The following is a 21,730-nucleotide window of genomic DNA, read 5'->3' as shown; positions in this document are numbered from 1 at the left end:
CTACTTGCTGCGGTAGTTGAGTGAGCACGAGGTCGCGGGTTCGGTTACCAGACGCCGAGGACACAGTTCGAAAGGGTAGTATGGAAGAAAGCCCGTGTACTGTGCCTTGGGTAAATGTCAAAGAAACACAGGCAGTAAAAACTAATTTAGAGTCCCCCACTACGTACTGCATCCCTCATGAGCCATAACCCGCTGTGCATGTTCCGGGACGTTAAATCCCAGAGCGTAATTTGTAATACGCTGTGCATACTCTGCACTAAAAAAAGATGTTTGGCAGAGTGCGTCATTCTTAGAGAAAGTTGCCATGACTTTGGTTAACGTCGTTAAACTAACAAACAAATGCACGTCCACCAATTTCGAAATTCGGGTGTGCTGTCTGTGGACTGCGTTGGTCAAAATGCGCCTTATAGCGACAGTCGCCATCTTGTCACCTCTGGATGGACAACAGGGCACCCCCTCTTATTGGCTCGAGGAGCAAACCTGGCGAAATTCGACACTGCAGTCGGGAGTTACGAGGCCTACAAGAGTGCTTTATTATTTTTTTTTTTGCCGAAATTTCACGCTCACTCGGCCTTGGCGCCCCCTCGTTCACACGTGGGGTCCACAAATGGCGTGGAGAGACTCGGGCTGCAAGACAGCCCACTCCTATCGCCACTGCCTCGTAGCAACCAGAGCGAGCATGCAAAGCAAACGGGGTCATCACGAATAGGCTGCTAGCAGGATTGCGAGATTACACCGTATATGACACCGGGCCCACTACCTTGCGTATTCTGTTACGTAATTCCCGTACTCTAGCTCCCGTACGTCCCAGCAGCACGTACAAGACGCTTCACGTACCCCACTGCGGCTGCGTCCCCGGTACAGCCTATCCGAATTTAATGCATAAGCATCCTTTGGCGAGTACCCCGGCAAAATCGGTCTGTCACGAGAAAAGTGTAATTCTTTGTATCTGCAAGAAAATGCGCAATTCGCGAAGTCAAGACATTTAATCGTTATAACAGTGTAAATGTAGATGATCGGTAGCTTTATAAGCGATAAGGAGCAATTGAAACGCCCAAAAAAGTAATAATAATAATAATAATAATAATAATAATAATAATAATAATAATAATAATAATAATAAAAAAAAAACCTGATCAACGAGCAACCCGTTCTCGTCAGACCGCCTTGAAAGCTTACTTTCCCGCATCACGGGTGTGTGTGCAGAGAAGCGTGATGTGGGGCTGCTGAATATAAAAACAAGTGATTGGTCCCATCTGATATTGGTACAATAATAAATGATTGGTGGTAAAAAAAAACTTTTAGCCACGTCAAGGTCGTAACAAAAACGAAAAAATAAAGAAAAACGAGAAACGGCTGTGGTGAAACCGGTTGTGACGGCGTTCCGGCTCAGTTGATTCGATCGCCTTGAAGAGGCCACGCAGCTTCCTGGCAACTCATCACACCGTTCAGTACACGGATTTCATTTCTTTGGCACCGAGAAAACGGTGGGTAGACGTGCATAAGCCAGGAAAAAGCAAGTAAGCAAAAGCAAAATAACAGCCGAGCCAAAAAATGCTCACGCATTAGTTGCACAATTCTAAGAATATGTGTAGCATTTTTTTTTTCTTTTAGTGACAGGAAACAAACGCCAACGAAACACACCGTGTAGATCTTATGAAAATCTATGGGCACTTTGGCTGAGCTAAACTGCGATAGGAGAAAGCCTATCCATGACTGCCTCTGTTGCTGTTGTCTGAACTGTTCTGCGAACGGACGCCGCTGTGGGCGCGAGCATTGGATGAAATCACAGCATTATGTCTGCAAGGTTCGTCCGCCTATGTGCGCGCTCTCCCGGTCGCACAGCGCTACTGGCATGGCGCCTCCTCTCCTCCCTTTGCTCCCCTCGCCGGTGATCACCGCTTTCCTGCGTCCACCACAGGACTGCGCCCAGACACTCATGAGCCACTAAAGGCTCACGCCTTAAATATCGGAAATGCAGCGCGCATCTTACGCATCTGACCTGGCCTGCATGCATGCCTTCTTATATTGCGAACCGCGCGGATCTCCCACCTGTTCGACGAGGTCCTCGGCCGAGGCCCACATCGCCGTCGCCTTGGCCCCGTCCTTGGCGATCAGCGCCTGGCGTACCTCGCTCACCACCTTGTTCAGCGTCAGAAGGTTGGACTTGTCCAGGAACGACTGCGAATATCGCGTGCGAGCTCGCATTCGTTGACCACGTGCGTGGACTGCACGGAAGCTCATAATAAACACTCGGCTTCTCTATTCCGGAATTCTTCACATCACTTCGCATTTTGACCGGCGCCTCACGTTATACAAACTGTTTGAACTGGTATATAGTTGGAAGGAATGCAAAAAGAAAATGAAAGGCGGAAACTTTACTTCAGGAGATCAAGTTTAAATACACGCGAACGGGGAAGTTGTTATTCCTGGAAACCACAGCAGCGAATTCGATGAGGTTTGTTGTACTTAAAGAGATATAGAGGGAAAAAAAAAACTACCGACTGTAGGGGAGCAGACTTCTTATTTAGGCCATGAATTTAAAAAAAAAAACGATACTTAAAAATTAAAAGAAAGTGAGCCATTGAGCTTACAACTTTATAAACTCGAAAAAAGAACCATTCTGTAAGTTGAGCCTATTCAGACATGTACAGCCGACAAAACTGATGTATTACACCACTCTAAACCGTACCACCAATTTCTTGAGTAGGACTCCCGCAACTTACCCTCGTAAACACTGTAAAACATTAATTCACGTGAGCCGTATACTAGCATGTCGCATTTGTCCGTTTCAGATGCTCTATAACGGACGCAGTTTACAGAAGCACGATGTCTGTGTCTCATGCGGAATTACGGTTACAGAACTGCAGAGCTCTGCGTTTTCTCTTCGTTGCAAATTTTGTAAGGAAGTTGAGGTCCTGAATCAAAACTCTGCTTCTTAATGCCGTAAGAATTCGGCTTTCTCTCTCTAATGCAGCAAATTTCATTCGAATCTGTCCAGCAGTTGCCCGCAGTGAGAGCTTTTCGGCGTTCCACACGTATTTGAATAGGAAATTGGGAGTAATTGGCCCGTAGCTAAGCCTCGTCTTAAGCTATACGTATACGTAATTGCAAATTACGGTCACAGCTCCTACCGTGACCAAACGCTCGATGAGCCACAAGATTTTCAAAAAGAAAAAGAAATACGTGATCAATTCTGACACCGCATGCTTGATATGAACTATGATAACTATGATATGAATAACTGGCTCTTATACACCATTCACCTGGCAACTGTAGAAGATGGCCTTTCCAGTGCAGGAATAGCCGACACATGCGAGAAAAAAAAAAAAAAAGCGTGAGCTCACCATAGTGTAGAGGTACTGTCCCCACGTTGACGTGGAATCCAACGGCGACAGCCAACCGTCACCGAGCGCGACACCAGAGAGCTTGCACGAAACCTTCCCACTGGCGTGTGCCTGTTACGACCATTCCTTTCATTAAAGAGACGGACTCAGTGGCCCCCTTTAAAAAAAAAAAAATTACAGCGTTGTGCGGAGCTATCAGGGGCGATATAACAGTGAGGTTTTATGTGGCAAAGCTGTATCGATAAGTATGTGGGTCTCTAGACCACTCTGGTTTCTGTTAGACAACTTTGGTTTCGGTGGGGCAGAATGGTGCGGGACCAGAACGACTGAAGAGCGCCTCTCGAGGTGCTCCGTGGAATTGTGCAGATTACTGCGCAGACATACTGATACTGGTGTGCAAAGCACTCGCGCATCAAATCATTTTTGGCACGAGGCCGTGTCTGTGTCGGCGTCGTCTTTTTAAGTCTTCCGAGTGCAGATAACGAGATCGCGGCACCGATAGCATCTACAGGTATATCTTCCACGGCGCTGCGTGGTTTCAGTAAGGCAGACGTACACTCCAGGTGAAGTTCCGCCGTCGCCGTGATGTTCTGTATAAAGTCGAAGTGTGATAAGATCGCGAGTGCGCGCCGAATATGCTTAGGTGCGAGGGAAAGGTGTGGGGGTGAGAGCGGAGGAGGATGGTGACTTGGTGCGGCGGAGTCATCTCGCTCGCGCAAGGGGGGAAGGCAGGGAGGGTGCTTGCAGACTTCGAGCGCGCAGAAAGGTGTGGAGGGGGAGAGGGGGGGGGGGGCAGGGTAGCGCGCGTCAGCGCTTCTACTCCTGCCGCGGCTGCGCGATTCCCATCTTGGAGGTAATCTGTGGTGGATTCGAAAGCTAGCTGACTCGAGGTAGCTGATGGCTTCGTGTGCTGTGTTGTCTCCCGCGCCTAGTTCGCCTTGATGCGGGGCGCAGCACAACGGGTAATTCGACCGCCACTGCTGCCCCTCTTCATCACACCATCGTTCTGACAGTGCTCGCGGTCATATAGTGAGATGTGTTCATGTTTGCCCGGGGGCGCGTGACTCCGTGCTTGTTAATTTAGTGGGTAAGTGAATGTTTTTAGCAGTTTATACAGCTAATGAAACTACTGACGTTACTTGGTATAGCTATCTAATAATTGCTATCGCAATGAATGCTTCGCCTTTCGGGCGAAACCGCGGCATTTTATTCAGCGCCTCAAGAAGTACGGATCCGTGACGTCATACTAGCGGGGTGGCAACTCAAACGATAAAATGGTAACACTGCTTATGTAAGGCGTAGACACCTGTCTCGCTTACATTACGTTCATTTCAGTACATGCTTTTAAAGTGGGCCCGTTAGCCTTACGTTACGAATTCTTTCCTTACCTTGTAGAGAGCGAGGGCGAATTCGGCGGCCATCTTGCCGCCGTAAGACTCGCTGAAGATGTACAGCGGCACGGTCTGCGATAAACAGGGAGGGATCAGCTGGTGGCGCGTGCATGCATGAACGCTCCACGACAAGCGCACGTGCGGATTGTTGGCACACTAGCGATTTGCGTGGACATTTCAACAATAATATATGTTTATACTTCAGTTGTTATACAGAAACCACCCGGACTGCTCGTTCACTTGAAGGTCAGATGCTTCGCTAACCTATATTTCCAATATTTCACGCAGTCATGTTTAACAGATCCCTCTTCGACGTTATAGTTGGGTGGTGTTTGGGCAATATGCGTACGTACTCCGTCTCACAAGTCGTTCCGCAATGCGGCTGCGCAAGGTAATATCCTTGCGCAGTGGAATATAGTTCCGGGCACAGCTTTATGAATGGTGGCGGGATTAAACAGGTTTATTTTTGCTTCGTACGTGATACGTTACAGCCATACGTGACATATGTCAGGACCTTTGTGCATGCACGTCGTATACCGCGAATTGCTGTGGTGGTGAGCAGGCGACGCGGCGCGGATGAAGACATCTCAAGGGGCATTCGGCCTTCCTATTAGCTTCCACGGCGCTACAAACAACTTGTCAGACGGAGTGTAGCATTCAGTACACATAAACTTCTTATTTTTCGCCTGTGTTTCGCATTACGGGGTACCGTTATAAGCTCGTACGCAAAGGATCAAATTTGCTTTTATTAGCTTCGCTTCCCCTGTACAGCACACGTATTTCGGTATGGTGTCGCTGTTTTACCTAGAAATATTTCCTCATATCAGTCCCTCGTCGCTTCCAGAGCCTCTATAGAGTTTGAGGCCTTGGCTAATTTTGATAATTTCACGTTCATTTTAACTCCTCAGGTTAAGTTTGATCGTTTGCCTCTTGCCTAAAACTTGACTCCTGAATGCAACTTGAATGGGGACAGATGTCCCCTTTTCCAAACCGTGACTTAGAAAATAAATTGGATTTATTTTTTCTCTACTGACCTAGAGTGGCCAAGCGTCAGAATAGATGAGAAAAGGTGAACACTGGGCATCTTGCGATAATCTTCAGACTGCGCAGTAAACCGTGGTTATAGCGAAGTTACCGGACAGAAAATGTTCTTCGTTGTAAGGGGTATTTCATTAAAAGCGAGGAAGCTCTAAAGAAGTTTTATTAGGGAACGATACACAACACGGTAACTCGTAAAACGTAGATACTGAAACATTCTCGTTCGGTGTGGTGGACGTGACAGCAAGAAATTCAGCTGACGTCCGTGAACAACTGTTTCGTCTCGTCACGTGATACGGTTTGACTCGAGGAGCTGCCGCCACGTAAGGCAGTCAAGTTCGCAGCGATGTTTGCGTATCGAGGTTGGTACAAACATGGGCAAAAGATCACCTCGTATGCTGCCCCATGCGGATTTCCCGCTTCGTACTAAGCGGAGTCCGGTACCACTGCGCTTCGAATAATGCGGGATAGAATGCACGCACCCTGATTGAAACCACAGAAAACTTGGAATCAAGCGATATTCCAGATAAAGCGATTTCTGTACAATGGGGGTTTACTAATGGAACCTCGACGTGTATATATGGCTTGCCTGGAACTCGGGCATCTTGGCGAGGAACACGGAGATCATGGTGACCAGATCGGCGGCGATCTGCGAGTTGTTGACCGCGAACCCTGTCTCGTTGGTGACGAAGCTGTAGCCTGCGCCAACCGGATTGTCCACGAAGAGCAGGTTGGCGAAACGCACCTGTGAGACAGAGATATGAAACCTAAATAAAAACATGAATGCTAATAAAAAGAACTGTCGGACATCTTCGGTTAATACGGCCAACAAATAGCAAGGCGTAGACGAACTGCTTTTGTTAGGCGCTTACTTAAAGGTCAGTCGCTACGAAATTTTGGACCGCGTAAAAAGGTAATTTCAGGGGTAGTGTAGTCATACAGCATTCTCCTTGCAAAATATTTGAAATACGAGTGGATGCGCCACGGAAAGCTCGCAGAGATAGACGTTTTTAATACGGAAACTGAAAAAAAAAAAAAAAAAGGCGCCATTACCGCTCACCGGAAGTGGCCCACGACAAAGAACGCCTGGTGTGTCGGTATGGAGCAACCAGGAGGGAGAATTACGCAGCCAGCCTTCCGCGAACCCATTCCCCTCGGTTTCTCTCTCGAAAGGTCAGCCCAACACGTGACACAGCCTATTGGCACAGAAGGTTTGTTTCCCGGTAGCCTTTATTCGACACTGGCTTGTTCGGCTGCTCCACCGCGGCTCAATCTGCGGAACGGGAACACTAAAGCCGACCGCGCGCTCTGGCGTGATGATCACGGCTTGGGCCGATCGACTCGCTTGGATTCAACGGTGCTAGAAACGCCCGGGATTTAGCACGCGCTAAGCATAAGCGAAAGCGTCCGCGTACCCAACTGTGATTTCTGGGCAGCAGCTGGACGTCCTGGGGGCCGATCTCGGCGAAGTTGCCGAATCCTGTCGACGAGGCGCCGGGACCGCCCTGCGGATAGATGAGAAGAAATAACCACTGCGTCAGACACTACACATCGGTGGATCAATGCGGGCTTAACGTCCCAAGGCAACTATGTGGCTATGAGAGGAGCCGTATGTATAGTTGAGGGCTCCGGATTTTAGACAACTTCGTTTTATTGTCGATTAGCGTTTCTATTTTCGCCTACTTCCCCCCAGTTAGCTGTTCGAATCGTGTATCTAGCCTCTTTGTCCCGCCGTTCTTTCTGATAGAGAGACCTGGAAAGCTTTATCAGACTCAATATGTTGTATCCCAGCGGCGAGAATTTGGAGTGGCGCCCTCTCGCGAGTGACGTCACGGCCAGGACGCCGCTCGCTCGGCTGCCGCGCGTGCTCGTTCCTTTCGTGTATGCTTCGGGTACGGGTGGCTCGAGCCGTACTTTTTGAAGGGTATGTCGGCTTCTTTCTGCTGCCATGTCTCAACCACAGTTTATTCTTCAAAAGCGCGTGAGTCGAGAAAATTTAATATAAATTTTGTACAATCACATATGTGACTGCACTCTTCATTGTAAAACTGAGGGTATACTCATTCTATCCAACTTATTATGCTATATTTTGTCTATTTGTTTTTTCCCCACAATTGTCAATGCTGTTTTGTAAGTCCGAGATCTTTGTCAAGCGGTAGTTTAGACTGCTTTTTCCTCTCAAGCGCGCGGTGTTCTGTGAAAACTGAACTGATGTAAAGCTTTGATTGATTGATTGATTGATTGATCGATTGATCGATCGATCGATTCGGCATCAGTCAAACGACCTATGTTTGTACTTTGTGCATTGCAGATACTTATAGTTCGTCATTACTATAGTTCGAGTAGACAGGGTATTCGCGTATACCCACCCACTCGAGAGGCTTCGTGATAATTGTTGGTATTGGAGCGTTTACAGAGACATCATTAGCCTGAACACGTCAAGGTGTGTTCATAAATTCCCGAAACATGCGTTCACGGGCGTCAGTCAACGAAAACACGTCGACGCTTCTAGTCAAAGCAAAGCTTTTATACGTTCCGTTTTTCTTCGTTTCTTGTAAATACTTCGTGCTCTTTATTTGTGTACCCGCCTTCTACGATGTATGCGTCGTACTGTTTAGGCCATCTCCCGCGAACTCTCGCATTGCAGGTTCTAGTAATAGCGGCTGCACATGAGGGGTTTTTGTAAACATACGCCCTTGCAGGAAACGAAGCACAAACAAAACAGGGTCAACAAAATCAATGGCGCCTTCCAATTAAGCCACGTAACAATTTTTTCCCTTGCCTCGCTTCAACGCCGTGTTAGCCAAACAAATTAACTCCGAACGAAGTAACTTTCAAGGTTCGCCAAGGGGGGCATTGCTTCACCTTTTCCGAGGTAGGGGGCGCTGCTCGCGCGCGCGCGTGACGCAATCTACGCAGCGTTAGCAACGCCCAGCGATCGCAGTTCATGTGTGTGTTTTTCTTAGCGTGAGTTGCGCGCATACGCGCTTTCGGCGCCATGTCGTCGCGCGCTTGAAACAACTGCGCGTATCAGTCTCGGTGCTGCGGCGGCGTCAGCTGCTGCCTGCCAGCTAATCCGGCTTGAGCCTTCGCCGACGACGTGACTCCATTACACGGCCGCTCGGACACCTTAATCCAAAGGCACGAGCAGACGCCTTTTGTTTTTCTTCGAGCCGTACGACGTGGCCGTCTGCTTCTTCTTTTAAGCCGTCTGCTACGTACCGACCCACCCACGCAGACGGTGCTGGCGAACTCTGTCTGCTGCCACAGGTCATACGAAAATAGTAGCAGATTTTTGCGAGAAATTTAGAAGACATGAGCAGTTTTTTTTTTCTTTTTCAAGGCTGGCAAAAGAGGCATTTTAAACGGAGTTCAAGTTTGCCGACATAAGTTCGGCGCCTATTGTTAGTTCTACAACGTGCCATCTGCGAAGAAGTAACACAATTACATGGCGTACAGCGAATCCCGAACCCCCTAACTATTGAACTTCTGCCTTCTTCTAGCCTTCGAGACAGTTTTGGAAGGGTCTCGAATGACATGTGGTATGTACCGGAAGTCTCAAGTGTTCAGTGTGTTTTGGACAGAGTGTTGGACTACGCTTCAGCCTTAAAAGTGAAAAATAAATAGCCACATATCGCCATAGTGGATCCTGCGCGCAGTAAAGATTGACGAGTTTTACCAGTTATCTATTGTAAGATAAGCGGATTTCATAGAAAATATAGTAGAAAAGGTATCGTTCGAAAAAAAAAATTACTAGGTATTTCGTAATCGCTTTTCTGGAACACGTCAAAAATTCATTAGATTCTGAAGCTCTATCACTGAATCACGGAAATTTATTTAAAAAAATTGGTAGACCTGTAGGTAAATCAGTAACTGTAGCAACACTGCTCTGGCACCAAGGTAGCTCGTAATTGGATAGATCGCGTTGCTTTGTTCGCCTGCACTTCCGTAAACTTTACGAAATTGCGCATTCTGACACGTTTGTCGCGTAACATTATAGATCCTCATTAATTGTCTGAAGCAATTTTTTTAGTAACGTGTAGCCATATCTTTTAAACTGCCAGTAATGTTTAGGCACTACAGCTTCTGCCCCTTGCCATTTACATAGATATAGTATGTACGGTGGGTTCAGCTCCCACCAGCTTGCAAGTAAACCTTTCGTTTACTGTCATCCCCTCCTTTATTATTTTCTACATTTCAATTTCAATCACAGCTAATTCCCCGATGCTTTCGTTGGCTTCATTGTCTTTACAATTGTCAGATAGATAGATAGATAGATAGATAGATAGATAGATAGATAGATAGATAGATAGATAGATAGATAGATAGATAGATAGATAGATAGATAGATAGATAGATAGATAGATAGATAGATAGATAGATAGATAGATAGATAGATAGATAGATAGATAGATAGATAGATAGATAGATAGATAGATAGATAGATAGATAGATAGATAGATAGATAGATAGATAGATAGATAGATAGATAGATAGATAGATAGATAGATAGATAGATAGATAGATAGATAGATAGATAGATAGATAGATAGATAGATAGATAGATAGATAGATAGATAGATAGATAGATAGATAGATAGATAGATAGATAGATAGATAGATAGATAGATAGATAGATAGATAGATAGATAGATAGATAGATAGATAGATAGATAGATAGATAGATAGATAGATAGATAGATAGATAGATAGATAGATAGATAGATAGATAGATAGATAGATAGATAGATAGATAGATAGATAGATAGATAGATAGATAGATAGATAGATAGATAGATAGATAGATAGATAGATAGATAGATAGATAGATAGATAGATAGATAGATAGATAGATAGATAGATAGATAGATAGATAGATAGATAGATAGATAGATAGATAGATAGATAGATAGATAGATAGATAGATAGATAGATAGATAGATAGATAGATAGATAGATAGATAGATAGATAGATAGATAGATAGATAGATAGATAGATAGATAGATAGATAGATAGATAGATAGATAGATAGATAGATAGATAGATAGATAGATAGATAGATAGATAGATAGATAGATAGATAGATAGATAGATAGATAGATAGATAGATAGATAGATAGATAGATAGATAGATAGATAGATAGATAGATAGATAGATAGATGTAATTTTTAACAAAATGTCACTAACAGGGAACTGTGGCGCAGTCAGTGTTCCTGCAGCCACCATGGGAACGACAGTGAGTAAATGGATTTGTCTTACCTTCGTGCTTATGGCTTCAGACGTTCTTGCAGCGGTATTTATTACGCTTTAGTTTTCTAAACTTCCAATAAATCATTCTTTTTTAAGCAGAGCAAGGCAAAAGTGACCGCGCACATGCATGTATTGCGAATGGTCGTATTTCTAACGCAATACTTTCTTGAAAATTATAAATTTGCAAAAGTTGCGAAGTCGTCTGAAGCTATAGAAGGACGAAGTTTGAGCAACTCTATGTAGTACATTTAGTGCCATCATTAATGACCACATTGGCCGAATCGTCACGCATGCGCGCATATGACGCTAGTTTACACTAGCGCCAGAGCATTGTGTAGTATCAGTTGTTGCAGCCCTTAAACCATAAGCTAACGGTGTGTTAGGACACTGTACTGGGGTGTTTACCACCCCAAACCATTCCACAGCCAAGAAAATTAAAACAACTTGCTCACACATGTTTCTGACCATGGAGAGTGTATTTGCGTGAAGAAAACAGTGAAATATTAATTAACGGAAGATAAACCTCTACAGTAAATATTCGTAATTGATTTGCTGAACTATACCCACAACTGAAAACACACACACACACACAGATATATATATATATATATAACGCTGATATGGGCTCTGCGTTAGGCTTCTTTTTTCCAGCGCCTCAATCAGAATTTTGCAACATCAAATTCAGCGTATCAAAAGTGATCGATACGCTGGACTACGTGGGGCTAAGCATAAGCTTAGGCGATTGGCTAAGCATGGGCGATGGGCTGACATGGAAAGTTACGTACACACGCATACACCGTATGCGGAGCACGGGCACAAACTTTGAGCTGCACTAGATACGTGGAAACCCGATACCTCTCTATTTTTTTTTTCTTATGTCTTTCTTTGTTTTGTTGATCACCCGCATCCTGTTCCGATGGAGACACGAAGGAAACAGTTTTTTTTTTTTCTTTCTCCGTCGGCTCAGGGAAGTCGACGAATACCTCGCACGCCTCGCCCTCACTGACAAACATCTCATCAGGTTACCGATCAATAATTTATGCTGGCGCAAGGGTCGGTCATGCGAGATGATGGTGTCTAGATTTGGAGGCCATCCTCGCTCCGGTCAGATTTATATCTTTATAAATATTAACCATATCACGCGGAGTTCGGTTGCTAACAGCTTGTGTGCTGTGCTTTGGCGTCTCAAAAAAACTGTATCTTGCTGTATAAGCCCTGCTGCGGCGGCGTCTGCTTGCCGTTTGCGACTGCAGACGATACGGGTGCGTAAAGACGGGGACGGACGGGCTCTCGATCTACGCCATCGTCTGCTCACGTCTGCTGTTTGGCTGCAGCAGACGAATTTCGTGCATGCAAAAGCAGCGTTCTGACACGTATGGCCCTGCGACCGATGTTACGAGAAACGCCCGAATTTGCATTAGAAAGCTCATCGCTCTATGTACCGGAGTTTATAGAAACACGTTCCGTGAGGTGAGGTAGTAAGGTACGTGAGTTATAACACGTGCACGTCCGCATTTCAGGTCCTGATCGACATCATTGCTCGAAAACAAATTTTGTGATTTCCTCAAATATTGCAGACGCGCATCCGCCTTCATAGCTGATTGGTTTGAAGCCTTCGTTCGCAAAGATGTGGCTTCCACCGTGTTGCATAATTCTTGGTGGGGCAACGCTCAGGGAAAAAAAGAAGTGCCGTACAAGTGATCTTATTTTTTTCTTCGGTTGGGGGCAAGCAGCGCGGTGAAAGGGACATTGAAGGCAAATACTAAGTCACGCTGAAGTGATAGAATAGTGCCCGAGAATCTCTAAAGCGTCAATATTATCGCGAACGGGGCCTTAATAATCGAGAAATTGAGGTAAATGCAGGACATGACTAGAGACTTCCCCGGGACATTCAAGCATTTGCCTAATGACGAAAGCACTCCGCAGTTAAATTCTGTCACTAGTACTCAACTATTAGTTGCAAAACACAACCTTGTATTGTACTATAAGATGGAATAAAATGCTGCTTCTTTTATATATATATATATATATATATATATATATATATATATATATATATATATATATACAAAGGAGCTGTGCGCATTAAGCGACGGGCGCACGGTTTAGCGTATGTTACAATTCGTTCCAGCAAAGCTGTCAAGTTTGACGTCTTCGAAGCAGCTTAGCGTTCGCCTCCTGCGTTCAACTCTTGACACTCGTTGAGCGAAACGACAGAAAAACAAAACATTGCGAGTAAGTTCCTGTGAGAAACCGTGGAACTAAGCCCACCTCCTTGACTCGCATTTTATTTTGGTCCTATGGTGCTACATTTTCTCGTATCATATGTTATAACGGGCGTCTAGTTATACAGCCTTTTGCAGTTCAACGGCTCGCGCACATCGCTTTCAGAGACTGGCGTTTCTTGTAGACTGAAAACACTCTTCCGAACAAGACTGATTAACAGACCCCACGTGACTGCACTCGATCTCACAGCTTCTCGTTGAGTCAGCCGTCTGGTCGTCTGCTCGCTGTACCAGTAAAGTAGGCTTCATAAAAGCTAAACTGGTTGACCTCCCTGCCTTTCCTTCTCCACTTTTTCCTTCCTTCCTTCATAAATGCGCAGACTTCTGCTCCCTCCTCGTTGCCAACTACGTCATGAACTTGGACCCGAAGATGGCGGCTGTCAGGTGAAGACGACAAAGTTTACGCACGGGCAATTTTTACTGGCGTGAAATGCCTCGAGGAATAACGCGAACACGCTGATGAGTGCTTTCGTAAGTTTTCCGTCGGAAATTGGTCGAAGTCTGCGAGTACGGATGGCGGTTTCGCATCTTCGCGTTCAAGAGGTGTGAGGTGTCCGCGCCTCTCTCGTGCTCTTGCGCGTGTTCATGGTGTGGGAGACGCCGCGGAAATGAACAAATGTTTGCTCCTCGACTTCAGCACCTCGCCATGGTGCTGACCTCGCCAAGACCGAGGTCATTTTATTACCTCACATGGCGAATTGTAGCGTCGTGTGTCATTCCTTGAGTGGCAGTGGATGCGTATTGTATAGATTCGCATAGCGCTTTATGTAGCTGTATTGCGTTGCACACAGTTGCGTTGCTTTCGCTGGCTCCGCCGATACAAGTAGCAAGAATGTCGTGAATACAGGCGAACGCTATTTTCCTTTCCTTTCTCCGTGATGAATACAAACGGATTTTCCCTTCCCGTCGACATGTTTGGGCCGAGGAGTGCAGCACGGTGACTTACACTCGTAAACATGATGACGCTACGAAAGAGAGTGTACCTTTAACTGCAATCGCAGTCGAAATGCACGGAATACTTCTGCGCGAGTGTTCTGCAAATTCTGCCACTTTGTCGGGAAAGTAAACCCGTGCCAGATAGCATGTAATTCTGTCTCTACCGACGCGTTGCCTTGAAATAGCTTCATATCGCACTCTTCACGATGCCAATGAATGGATGATCTGACGCACGGACTGAGACAATGGCGTACGACAGTTCTCTGACTGATAAGGGCGGTGACAGAAGGAGTTCCTATCGGCTCATATCTTCGGGGGGACGCTTTTAATTCGGAGTCCGTGGGCGCGCCGTGGGCGAAAAAAAGAAAACAGTTGCCAACGCGATTGCTGCATTGTTCGCTTGGATCTTACGACTGAATACATTTTCGGCACGGGGAGGTTTCGTGCGATTACTACGTGGAAGTGCAATCGTCACGTGAGCCGCTTTTTTTTTTTTTTCATTCATTTATATCGTGCTGGTATAGCCTCGCACTGAGGCTGAGCAGTAAAACGATTTCACTTTTGCGAGCACGAGCCTAGAACTCTTTCTTTCACAGAAAGATAAATAAAGCATTGAATTGAACCACCCACTTAAGAGGAAGCTTTAGCTCGGGTGCTCCTATCTAAATACATGTAAAAGGAGAATTCGTTTTTCTCGGAAACCACTGCACCAAATTTGACGAAGTTTGTTGCCTTTAAAAGAAGCACTTAAAATCTAGTGACTGTTGGTTTCGAATTCTTGAGTTGGGTTCTTAATCTTTTATTAAAAATTAGCAAATATCGAAAATTTTCAAAAAAAGGAACTATCAAGTTTACAACTCTGTAACTCAGAAACGAAAAACGATAATACAATTCTGTGAATTGCATCTAATAGTACATCTAAAGCGGACAAAATTGATATGCTATACATGAATCTAAAAAAAAAAATTAGTAATATGGAAATACAGCTTTTGCAGAACCTTTGTAAACAACGTAACAAATTCACGTAAGATATAGAATGACATATCAAATTTGTCCGCTTTCAATTGTCTAATGGATGCCGTTTACAGAAATGCGATATCTGTTTTTGATGCAGAGTTATGAATTTGTAAACTTCGTTCTTCTATTTTTTTCGAACTTCCGAATTTTTGAAAATTCTTTTAACAAAATCCATGACCTAAATCGAAATTCCGCTTGCAACAGTCACTAGAATCTAACTTTTTCTCAAATTCAACAAATTTCATTAAAATCGGTCCAGGGGTTATCTCAGAAAAACGTTTTTGCGTTTTACATGTATTTGAATAGGCCGCGTCGGAGTTGGGCCCGAGCTAAAGCTTCCTCTTAAGCCTGTGGACATCGTTCTGCACAAACGTTCATTCGTTCATTCATTCATTTCGAATAGGAGTTCTTGCGACGTACGCAGGCACATCTTATTCGCGACAGCAAGTTCTACTTGGTGCTTGTTGAAGCCTTCTGGTGTGTCATATGTGCCTCAGAGATGCAGCAAAGTTTTACTTCGAGTCACATTTAGCTTTTGCGTTGATTTGTGTAACCCTGTCGGAATCATCTTGTGTATCAGATATCCAATCGCGTAAAAAAGATTGAGAATAATAAAAAAAGGGCCCGCCGTGGTTGCTCAGTTGCTTTGGCATTGTGCTGTTAAGCACGACGTTGCGGGATCGAATCCCGGCCACGGCGGCCGCATTTCGATGGGGGCGAAGGGCAAAAACAACCGTGTACTTAGGTGGTCAAAATCAATCCGGAATCTCCCACTACGGCGTGCCTCACAATCAGATCGTGGCTTTGGCACGTAAAACCCTATAATTTTTTTAACAATAAAAGAAAGAGCGCGGGGGGGGGGGGGGGGGGAGAGCGCGAACGTGTACACGGAGATCTCGGAGGCAGCAGCCTTCTGACAGTGTGCACGCTAGATGGCGACGCAATTAACACCGCGACGCAGCAAGCGCAGAGGCTTAACCAGAGGCGCGTGGTATTTGCACCTTGCTATAGTGCAAGTTCGTCAATTCGTGCAGCTGAAGCAACGATTGATTGGCAACTGTGCGTGCGGTCATTGTGCAGATCCAACGCACACGCTGGAGTCTATGCATAAAACGAAGCTTTCGCGAAGCGGTTAATTAAATGTAACGGAACAGAACGCGATGCGTACAAATGTGTTTGTCGTTCTATGCAAGGTTTATTGTCATCCTGCACGAACGCGCACTGAAAGGTTTACGCAGTGACGTCGCATACGGTGCTTGATGTTTATCGCGGGAACAATGATGAGAACAGGTGTGTGCCGAGATAAGTACGACGCGCATGACTGTGATACGGTGGACTGCTGTGATACAGTGGACTGAAGAAAGCTCTGCTTTAAACAGTGAAGCCCAGTCAGCCATTGCCAGAAACGTCCGAGTGGTTTGTACAGTCAACCGCAAAAGTTTACGGGACGCAGGATCTGCCAGGAAGCTAAATTCTCGCGAAGCGTGGTCACACAGCCTCGAATTAAATTTTCCAGCATGTATAGTAGCCTTCGCCGCCTACACAGCGATTCATTAAATACGAAGTGTCATGCATTAACAGTGCAGGAATTCACATTTGAAGGGGAAACCGCATCCCGCAAACTTTTGCAGTTGACTGTACGCCAGCGACACCGCGCGCAGGAGACATGTCGCAAGTCTTCGCAATTTCAGGCGAATGCACGATATCTGCTAACTGCATTTGTTTCCAATGGTGCCCGATAGGAACCATCACGTGCGGGTGTGTGTGTGTGTGTGAGTGTGTACGTGCGATAGCGTTCGTGCGTGTAAACAAACAGACTATCGATAGTGGACTTGCACGGGGTTACCTAGCAACGCGGCGATGTGTGTGTGCCGAAGCGCGGGAAAGACGAGATCTCGTGCGGGGTCTCTCCCGCGCGATAACGGCCTTCACAATGCACGCTCGCAGCGACGGGATCCTGCGCTGCGACCGAAGCGATAAGGCACGCGAGCTTGCATGCGTATTTCGCATACGAGACGAGACGCCACTTCTCGGAGCGATGTCCTCGCGAAGTGTAACGTTGGTGACGGCCGCGGAGGGTGGGAGTGGCGCTGAACATGGCGTGCGTCCGCGGTCATTGCGGGAGAGCGGCGTGTACAAGCCTCCGCAGTGCTACGGTCACGTGGTCGTTGTTGAACGGAAACCCTTGCGGGATCGTTCAAATGTTTCATTATTATAAACACATATACGAGTGGCAGGAGATGTTCGAAACAGCTTGCCGCAGGTGAGGAACGATCCCAGCGCTTGGGATCGTGGGGAACGATCCCGGGGCCCGGGATCGTTCCCCACCTGCGGCAAACTGTTTTTTCATCCACCTTCATTTCCATTAAGTTACCGTTTCTTTATTTCATTTATTAAACACAAGTAATTTCCCCTGTGTTGTTCTCGGTGTCAGGGTTTGTTGGCTTCTTGTGATATGACTAATAAAAATCGGGCCCCTCGGTTAGCCCCCTTTCTTCTCGTTCTTCTTTAGTCTGTCGTTTTTCAAATAATTTACATATGAATATTTGTTCAGTGGAAGGCATGCAGCGCACTTATTCTAACAACTGTGCTTCTAGGGTTTTTGGTTGATGTGACCGGGTACCATTTCTGTTTCTCTCTCTTTTTTTGTGGTGGGGAGGGGAGGGAGAGGAAGGGCGCGCGCCATAAAGTTTCTGAATATAACACCTAGAGGTAAATCTGGCGCCACTGTCTATGGGAGTTTCTTAAGGGGCACCGTGCCGTCATGGGAATGACGGTATATGTGTCTGCGAGGCTTGTGTTGGCTGGCGCTGTAAGAGGCTTCGTCTAAAACGTGGATATTGCTACACAAATAACGCCTTCTTAAAGTAAAATCTTAATAAAATGTTTCCATTCACCCAAATTGCATCTTTACTCACCTACAATGCATGACGAAGGGAAGAAAAGCAAGAACAGACGACAAACTGTTTCAAAGCGAGCGCGAATCTTGTGGTCTGTCCTCCAACTTTAGCGGCCCGCTGATACTTTTCACGTATCATATAATTGTACATGCAAAAACAAGTTCTCATAGTTAAACAAAACATGTTTTCGCGTAATAATAAAGCTAAAACAGCTTTTCATGTGCTGTTCTAGTAGAAAATGAATCATTGTAACAGACGGAACGGTACTTGCCAAGCGCGTCTTCAAGGTGTCCTGTCTTTACGAGAACGATGCCAATCCGAATCCACAATATACCAGCATTCCCATGCATACCACAGCGCAGCAGCGCCAGATTTCCCTCTAGGTAATGTAGTGAGAAACTCTATGGTGCGCACAGACGGATACATACTATAGTGACAAACTCTACGGTGCGCGCAGACGGCATACATACCTGTAGCCAGATGATGAGTGGCGCCGCCTGGTAGTCGGGCTGGTCGGCGAACATGAGCCACCAGAACATGTACGCGTGCTCGCGCACCTTGACGTAGCTCCACGCCTCGCGCGTCTCGGCCAGGCATCCCGTCGGCCCCTGCGAGTGACTGCCGAAGACCACTGCGGGCCGAGAAATGGCAGGAGTCAATAAAGTGTACGGTCCGAATTACGAATATGACGGAGTCGTCGGGGGAGTGGTCAAACTTTCGCGGAACGATGAATGAAAAAAAAAAAAAAGAAAGAATGCGAAAGCTCCTCGGTTTACCCTGGTAGGGAGGCGCAAGTACAAAAAACAGCTCCACATCAAGGAAAATGGGAATCGTTCACTTATTTATTTCTGGCCATGGACAGCGCAATTTTACAGAAACAACGGAATTCTGCTTGATTTAATTAGCATATTAATTAATTTCTAATTGGTTTGTTCAAATATCCGCTGCTAGAACTTCACTTTAGCATACACATGCAAATTTGACGGAAATTGTGAGCGGGATGAAAGAAAAACGGTGTTCTTGCTGTTTTACTATTGAGAAAAGCTTGAGAAAATTTGAAACACTATTAAAAACAGCTGATATTTATTGTTCCAGCAATAAAAAATAATTATCCTTAAATACACGCGACCGTACAAAAGAATGCTAATCTGATAACTGAGGAAAAATGTCACTCAGTCACTCTCGCTGGACCCACTCGCATTATAATCAGTCGCTGCTGCTTCCACATTCAAATTTGACTGTACGTGGACGAGTTATCGAATGCGTTTACACATGCAGTACTGCAGCCTCGAAGCTATACATGTCAAGCGGCTGATTAGTGCAACCACCTTGTTGACAGTTCCACGTGATTCGCGCACAGTCACAGACGCCGAATCGGTAGGGCTGGGCTGGATAACAAGGTCTCCCATCGCTCAAGGGGCACATATGGGTCCCGTAACTAGGGAACCACCCCGTCTGGTGCCTGCGTGCACCACCGATTTATTTCGGGCCCAATAAATGTTGATTCATCATCATCATCATCACAGACGCCAGTCCAGGATTCAAGAGGGCGTCCTGTATGCCGGCACGCTTAAAAATCTACGCTGCATTTTCAAACGAAACTGAAAGCATACGATGAAGACACTTGAAAAATATGCTGCCGTTTTCCTGTCGTCGTCGTCGCTTCTAGAACCGTATACGCTGCAGTACGCTAAACAACCTATACCACGTGGTCTGGGAACGCAGAAAAAAAAAAAGAGAGAGAAGAACCCACGGACAACGCCCATCCAAGCACCAGCAGAAATACCAGTGAGAGGCACAAGTCCTGAGGACCAGCTACGGCTGGTGAACAGGTTGAGCCTATCAGCGCAGGGCCACTGCTACCTGGAATAGGGTGGCCGCCCACTTTCTGGTGTCGACAGCTTGGTCTCCGAAATAAAGTTTAATCACTCACTCACCCTGCACAGCATGAATAACGTGGAAATTTTAATGTTTCTTTCTTAGCTTTCTCTGTGCTTAAAATAAAAAACTACGACGCCATCCCGCACGGTAAACTCCCAGGGACGGCAACACCGGACTGCACTTGATGTCATCGGCGGCTAGCGCAAAGAAAAAAAAAAAAAATGTATTTACCTCAATCATTCCGTTTTTTATCCCGGGCCCTGACATCTCTACTCTAAGCATATCAAAACGAAACTATGGGATTTTTTGCGCTAATTTGCCGCGCTTTCGACAGGGAACGCACTTTTCAAACGATCGCTTTTCGGCGATTACGTAGAGCTCACCCTCGCTGTCCGAAGCCCGTGTCGTGTTCCTTGTCCACGCAAGCTCACGCCTGCGATCTAGCTTCGCCTCAGTAAGACCAACTCAAAACGCGCTCGCTTGCCCGCGACGAGTTCATAACTCGAAGGACCGCTCTTAAGAAACTCATCTCACTTTAAGACTCATCTTAATAAGAAATGCTCAGGTGTCCTCAGATTTTTTTCTCCTCCATTTTTTTTTTTTCGTGGCGTCTTCGTAGAAATCTGCAACGATGCTGAACTTTCTCTTGTATAAGATCAGATGTGTGAACGTGTACATTAAGCCCAATGGTAAACATTCGGGGAATTTGGACTGTTTCGTAATATCGAGAAATTCGTAAGATCGGGTTTCGTAAAAAAAAAAAAAATCTGGCCTCGAAATTTACAGAGGGTGGCCGTCCACTTATGACGATATGACACGCGTACACCCGTCGCGCGATGACTAATCGGAGATGAGACATTCGTCCGGTGACAGCACGCTGCACGAGGCCTCGGGTTCGATCCCACACCGCGGCGACCGCATATAGATGGGATCGGAATTTTTAAAAAGAACAGCAAAGAACTCGTGTACCGTTTTTTGAGAGCGGTTGACAAATATAACTGGGTTTTATTCAAAGGAAACAGCTATATCACAGGATGTGTTTTTTTTTTCTGATACAATATTTAAAAAGATCGCCTGTGGCAGATGGCACGATTCTAACCCTTCTGGACGATATTACTCGAAGAGGCCGACGATACTTCCACGGGAAATAAAAAATGCGTAATCGACTAATTAACAAAAAACCCACTAATTAGGTGTTTTAGTTAATTACGTTACAACGCACATTGCAATTTACGAATTGTAGCCGGTGAGTGCCACATGGAGCGAATTCTCAGAATGGCAGCGGTTTCGAGATATTCGTCGTAAAGCTTGCTCCCAAAAGGCACTGTTCCACTTACTTTTTTGGGGAAACGCCGTTGCCAATGCATTTTGGGGAACACTTTGCGAAAGGATTTGTCCAAACTGGTGTCAGCCTATATAATTCGTTCCAAGTGGATGCGCCTTGCGAACCCACCAGCTAAAATTCTTAAATTACAGTATTAACTATTGGATTAGACATTTCGATTTCTTGCGCAAGTAATACCCGCCTCTTCGAGCAACCCAATCGAACAATTGGAGGAATTGTAGTATTTGCCACGGGCGATCTTTTTAACAAAATTCGGTATAGTCTAAAAAGACATTAGAATGACCGCACACATCTGGTGACTGTATTTCTGAGACGTATCACCTGTTTTATGCGTGTAA

The 21,730-nt window shown here is 45.7% G+C and overlaps 1 protein-coding gene across 1 annotated transcript in view; it reads right to left on the bottom strand.

Moving 5' to 3' along the window:
- The window catches only part of LOC126525716 (retinoid-inducible serine carboxypeptidase-like), a 40,225-nt gene that overhangs the window by 15,746 nt on the left and 2,749 nt on the right, over nt 1–21,730 (bottom strand). The window contains exons 2-7 of the mRNA XM_050173633.3: nt 18,637–18,797; nt 7,192–7,281; nt 6,366–6,521; nt 4,736–4,810; nt 3,348–3,458; nt 2,053–2,181 (exon numbers count right to left, since the gene is read on the bottom strand). Coding sequence (XP_050029590.1) covers nt 2,053–2,181; nt 3,348–3,458; nt 4,736–4,810; nt 6,366–6,521; nt 7,192–7,281; nt 18,637–18,797 — 722 coding nt within the window. The remainder of the gene's footprint in view (nt 1–2,052; nt 2,182–3,347; nt 3,459–4,735; nt 4,811–6,365; nt 6,522–7,191; nt 7,282–18,636; nt 18,798–21,730) is intronic.

The sequence above is a fragment of the Dermacentor andersoni genome, chromosome 8, assembly GCF_023375885.2.
Source record: "Dermacentor andersoni chromosome 8, qqDerAnde1_hic_scaffold, whole genome shotgun sequence".
In the NCBI taxonomy this organism is placed as follows: Eukaryota; Metazoa; Arthropoda; class Arachnida; order Ixodida; family Ixodidae; genus Dermacentor; species Dermacentor andersoni.
This window is presented reverse-complemented; position numbering and strand designations above follow the sequence as displayed.